Source organism: Neoarius graeffei, chromosome 6 (assembly GCF_027579695.1).
Source record: "Neoarius graeffei isolate fNeoGra1 chromosome 6, fNeoGra1.pri, whole genome shotgun sequence".
NCBI classification, from domain to species: Eukaryota; Metazoa; Chordata; class Actinopteri; order Siluriformes; family Ariidae; genus Neoarius; species Neoarius graeffei.
Window position 1 is genome coordinate 101,426,300 of NC_083574.1, and position 5,719 is coordinate 101,432,018.

General features: G+C 47.1%; 1 protein-coding gene across 1 annotated transcript; it reads right to left on the reverse strand.

Moving 5' to 3' along the window:
* Positions 1-3,835: 3,835 nt before the first annotated feature.
* Positions 3,836-4,328, reverse strand: LOC132888468 (B-type lectin plumieribetin-like). The gene is made up of 2 exons (XM_060924514.1): positions 4,239-4,328; positions 3,836-4,087 (listed from the first exon to the last, which is right to left on the reverse strand). Exons 1-2 carry the CDS (start codon positions 4,326-4,328, stop codon positions 3,836-3,838), a joined length of 342 nt encoding a protein of 113 aa, XP_060780497.1.
* Positions 4,329-5,719: the final 1,391 nt, after the last annotated feature.

Below are 5,719 nucleotides of genomic sequence, written 5' to 3' on the forward strand. Positions count from 1 at the left end.
GAGAGGTACCGGCTAGAGATAGTCGGGCTCACCTCCACGCACAGCTTGGGCTCTGGAACCCAGCTCCTCGAGAGGGGCTGGACTCTCCACTTCTCTGGAGTCGTCCATGGTGAGCGGCGGCGGGCTGGTGTGGGCTTGCTTATAGCTCCCCAGCTCAGCCACCATGTGTTGGAGTTTACCCCAGTGAACGAGAGGGTCGCCTTTCTGCGCCTTCGGATTGGGGAGAGGGCTCTTGCTGTTGTTTGTGCCTACGGGCCGAATAGCAGTATAGAGTATCCGGCCTTCTTGGAGTCCCTGGGAGAGGTACTGAGGGGTGCTCAGACTGGGGACTCCATTGTGTTACTGGGGGACTTCAATGCTCACGTGGGTGACGACAGTGACACCTGGAGGGGCATGGTTGGGAGGAACGGCCTCCCCGATCTGAACCCAAGTGGTGTTTTGTTATTGGACTTCTGTGCTAGTCACGGTTTGTCCATAATGAACACCATGTTCGAGCATGGGGTGTCCATAAGTGCACGTGGCACCAGGACACCTTAGGTCGGAGGTTGATGATAGACTTTGTTGTCGTTTCATCTGATCTCCGGCCCTATGTCTTGGACACTCGGGTGAAGAGAGGGGCTGAGCTGTCAACTGATCACCACCTGGTGATGAGTTGGATCTGCTGGCGGAGGAGGAAGCTGGACAGACCTGGCAGGCCCAAACGTATGGTGAGGGTCTGCTGGGAATGTCTGGCCAAGCACTCTGTTTGGGAGGTCTTTAACTCCCACCTCCGGGAGAGCTTTTCCCAGCTTCCGAGGGAGGTGGGGGACATTGAGTCTGAGTGGACCATGTTCTCTACCTCCATTGTGGATGCAGCTGTTCGGAGCTGCGGCCGCAAGGTCTCCGGTGCCTGTCGTGGCGGCAATCCCCGAACCCGGTGGTGGACACCGGAAGTAAGGGATGCTGTCAAGCTGAAGAAGGAGTCCTATTGGGCCATGTTGACCTCTGGGATCCCTGAGGCAGCTGACGGGTATCGGCATGCCAGGCGTGCTGCAGCTCGGGCAGTTGCGGAGGCAAAAACTCGGAACTGGGAGGAGTTCGGGGAGGCCATGGAGAAGGACTATCGGTCGGCCTCGAAGAAATTCTGGCAAACTGTCCGGCGCCTCAGGAGGGGGAAGCAATACTCTGCCAACACTGTTTACAGTGTGGGTGGGGAGCTGTTGACCTCGACTGGGGACATTGTCGGGTGGTGAAAGGAACACTTTGAGGATCTCCTCAATCCCACTGTCATGTCTTCCACTGAGGAGACTGAGGCTGATGACTCAGAGGTGAACTCATCCATTACCCAAGCCGAAGTCACTGAGGTGGTTTGCAAGCTCCTCGGTGGCAAGGCACCGGGGGTGGATGAGATCCGCCCTGAGTATCTCAAGTCTCTGGATGTTGTGGGGCTGGCTTGGTTGACACGCCTCTGCAACATCGCGTGGCGGTCGGGGACAGTGCCTCTGGAGTGGCAGACTGGAGTGGTGGTCCCTCTTTTCAAGAAAGGGGACCGGAGAGTGTGCTCCAATCACACTTCTCAGCCTCCCGGGGAAAGTTTACTCTAGGGTACTGGAGAGGAGAATTCGACCAATAGTCGAACCTCGGATCCAGGAGGAGCAATGCGGTTTTCTTCCTGGTCGCAGAACACTGGACCAGCTCTATACCCTTCATAGGGTGCTCGAGGGTTCATGGGAGTTTGCCCAACCAGTCCACATGTGCTTTGTGGATCTGGAGAAGGCATTCGACCGTGTCCCCCATGGTATTCTGTGGGGGGTGCTTCGGGAGTATGGGGTTCGGGGCTCTTTGCTAAGGGCTGTCCGGTCCCTGTACGAACGGAGCAGGAGTCTGGTTCGCATTGCCGGCAGTAAGTCAGACCTGTTCCCAGTGCATGTTGGACTCCGGCAGCGCTGCCCTTTGTCACCGGTTCTGTTCATAATTTTTATGGACAGAATTTCTAGGCGCAGCCAGGGGCCGGAAGGAATCCTGTTTGGGAACCACAGGATTTCATCTCTGCTTTTTGAGGATGATGTTGTCCTGTTGGCTTCTACAAACCAGGACCTTCAGCATGCACTGGGGCGGTTTGCAGTCGAGTGTGAAGCGGCTGGGATGAGAATCAGCACCTCCAAGTCCGAGGCCATGGTTCTCGACCGGAAAAGGATGGCTTGCCCTCTCCAGGTTGGTGAAGAAGTCCTGCCTCAAGTGGAAGAGTTTAAGTATCTCGGGATCTTGTTCACGAGTGAGGGAAGGATGGAGCGTGAGAGCGACAGGCGGATCGGTGCAGCCTCCGCAGTGATGCGGTCGCTTTACCGGTCCGTTGTGGTGAAGAAGGAGCTGAGCCAAAAGGCGAAGCTCTCAATTTACCGGTCAATCTATGTTCCGACTCTCACCTAGGGTCATGAGCTTTGGGTAATGACCGAAAGAACAAGATCGCGGATACAAGCGGCTGAAATGAGTTTCCTTCGCAGGGTGGCTGGGCGCTCCCTTAGAGATAGGGTGAGAAGCACAGTCACTCGGGAAGAGCTCGGAGTAGAGCCGCTGCTCCTCCACATCGAGAAGAACCAGCTGAGGTGGCTCGGGCATCTTTTTCGGATGCCTCCTGGACGCCTCCCTGGGGAGGTGTTCCAGGCATGTTCCCCCGGGAGGAGGCCCTGGGGAAGACCCAGTACACGCTGGAGGGACTATGTCTCTCGGCTGGCCTGGGAACGCCTCGGTGTTCTTCCCGAGGAGCTGACCGAGGTGTCTGGGGAAAGGGAAGTTTGGGCTTCCATGCTTAGACTGCTGCCTCTGCAACCTGGTCCCGGATAAAGCAGAAGAAGACGAGACGAGACGAGATGTTTCTTGCTGTAATAATTTACTTTTACTTTTGAGCAATTTTAAAAATGGTTTCATCTTTTAAAGTCACGTCTTTGCAAGTTGAAACGTTCATGACCTGAGTGTCAGGAGAAACTCCATTTCACCCCTTATCACCTCCAGGGGCCGGTGTTTCAAAACCTGGGTACCTTCTTGTGCATATGTACATATCACACACACAAACACAGGACACTATGAAATGGCATTAGTAATGGTGACCTTTCCTTTACTTCACACTTTTGTACACATGTCAGGATTTTTTTGTGATCTGTGTAAAAGATTGTGATTACAGTCAGAGCTACAGAGGAACGTGATCTCCAAAGCTCACAATCGTCTCAAATTAACTTCATCACAGTCCAAGCTGTGTCTGTTTTCTCAGTCTTGCATCTCAGTGGAACATCTCTTCAGTCAGCGACAAGTACTGGATTGTTTGTGTGTGTTAGCATTTGAATGGTTTGTTTCATGAGTCTGTTGTGTTGCTAGCTAACGTACTTAATGTTAGCGACAATCACTGATGTTATTGACGTTCTGATATTCCGTCCCCAGCTCGCAGGCTTGTCCCTAATGTTCCTAATGATAATAGTGTGTGTATTATGTTTGTGTTATAAGAGGACTTATATTTCTACATCACTCACACTTTATCAATTCAACCTTCTTCGATACAGACCAATCAAAATCTATCTGATATCAATATTATACTCATTATTTTTGACTCTAAATAGAATTATGTCCCTTACGTTATATCTCTTAGATTTATTATTTATCAACAGTGCAGTTGAAATAGTGATTGGTGTAATTGTGGTATTGAGGTTCAGCTCATGACTGATTGTAATAACAGTGCTATAGCTATAAACACTGAGACACGGAGACATCCAGCTGATCTGCTTTGCTGATTTATTGACAACTTTAATGACAGTTGCAGATGAAAGGAACATCAAAGCATTTTGAGAAGTTTGTTTCATTAATTTTAATTCTTCTTAGTGGACTTCCACACCACATCCCCGTCCCTGTGGATCACCAGAATGCCTTCATTACCCAAAGTTAAACGGCATGTGGTGAGATCCGGGCTGTAGCTGCCGGCGGCCCACACGGGTTTATCCGGCGTATATATGACGAGGTTGCAGTCGTTTTGCATGGCCAGGCGACTGATGCCTGGAATGCCGCCAGTGTCAGTAGCCCACAGCGGCGCCCCGCCGTACACTACAAAGTTCCCATCATCCTGAAACAAGACGTTAGAGTTCAATATCAGAGAATGGAAGGTGAGTTTATATTTCTGTGAAAGGAACTGGAAGTAATTTTTTCAAACAGCAAATGAAGAAAAAGCAAAGAAGACTCTTCATCTCTATATATTTCCCCTGTTTCAGTTCTACTTGAAAGATTGCTTTGTACTCGCTGTTGTTGGATAACAGGAAGTCTCCTTTCTGGAGCTCTTCATTTATAGACAAGAAGTTCCTGCTCATGGTTCTGAATATAAAGACAGTTATTAAAAATGTGTGTCAGATTCAAGCAAGTAGTGACTTTTATGGGAAAAAATGATAAGAACATTGGAAAAGAATTTGTGTACATGCTGACCTGAAGATATTAATATTTAGACTTTCACAGTTTCTAAATAATTAAAGCCACATTTCTATTTCTCACAGCTAATACGTAAGGAATAAAACACGAGTGGGTTTGTTGTTGTAGGAAAATCATCCAGACAGCGGGATGCAAATCAAATTTACTGTTCCCACCTGGAAGTTGATTATTTTCCTAAAACAGCTCATCCCCAAGTGCTTTCTTTCCCTTATACCAAAGCAATTTGCCAAAGTTTACCATTTTTAATTATTAAAGAATAAAACATCACAAATGCTTGTGCTTATATTTATAATATTTCATGCTTTCATCTGTTTATAGTCAGATTTAAAGTTGCAGAATGTTCAAAACAAGCTCCTGTTCTTACTTACATTATAGAAGCTATAAATTCATGCACAAACTGATCCGAGGATATCAGGCTTTATATTTAATAATTAATGCATCAGTTCTAGTTTTATTCTTCAGCTTTAGTCATCTTTATAAAATGCCATGCTCATACATCAACACATCTGGGGTTTTTTTTCTTTAAATGTTCAAATAAATAAACAAGGTGCACTTTAGGTTCAATCAGTTTTACTCACCTGCACGATGAGAGTGAGCGGAGAGATGAATCAATGAGCGGAAAGATGAACAGTGAGCGGAGAGATGAATCAATGAGCTGCTTTGCGGATTGGTGATGAGTGATGGGGTTTATATGGACTGACTCTGACCGAGACAGAGTTTAGGACTCCTCCTCGCACTGTTTTTTTTACACATAGCCCATTAGCAGAATATGAACAAACACTGTTCTGCTAAGCTCCAGTGATTCAGCTGAAAGACGAACCAAACATTCGTTCTGAGAACCCGAGATAACGCCCACTGTCCTGTGGCCAGCGCTGAAAATCTGGGTAAGCTAAGATAAGATAAACTAAGATAAGATAAATTCATCCTTTGGTGGGTAAATTTATGAGTAACCAATAAATGACAAAAAAACACAGGCTATGTGTAACCAATTTTACCAATGTAAAAGTGAATTACAGTATAATAATGACTTAGAATAGTAATGAAACCTAGACCAGTATCAGAAGATGCTAAATTTGACAGGAGCCATAATGCTGAGCAACAATAATGAGACAGACACAGAAGTGAAAGTTGAGTAGCCACTCTTATATTGTTTACAAAGTACAAAATACCCCAAACAATTAGAAAAATAAAAGGTAGTGTGCACACTAGAAAAATAAAATATTGTCCCTGGGCCCTTAAAAATAAAATGGAAGGGAAAGTTCTCTTCAGGTGCTCT

Coding starts and splice junctions, on each gene's coding strand:
- LOC132888468 (XM_060924514.1), bottom strand. CDS start 4,328: ATGAGCAGGAACTTCTTGTCTATAAATGAAGAGCTCCAGAAAGGAGAC. Junction 4,088..4,238: donor AGTACAAAGCAATCTTTCAA/GTAGAACTGAAA, acceptor GTCTTGTTTCAG/GATGATGGGAACTTTGTAGT.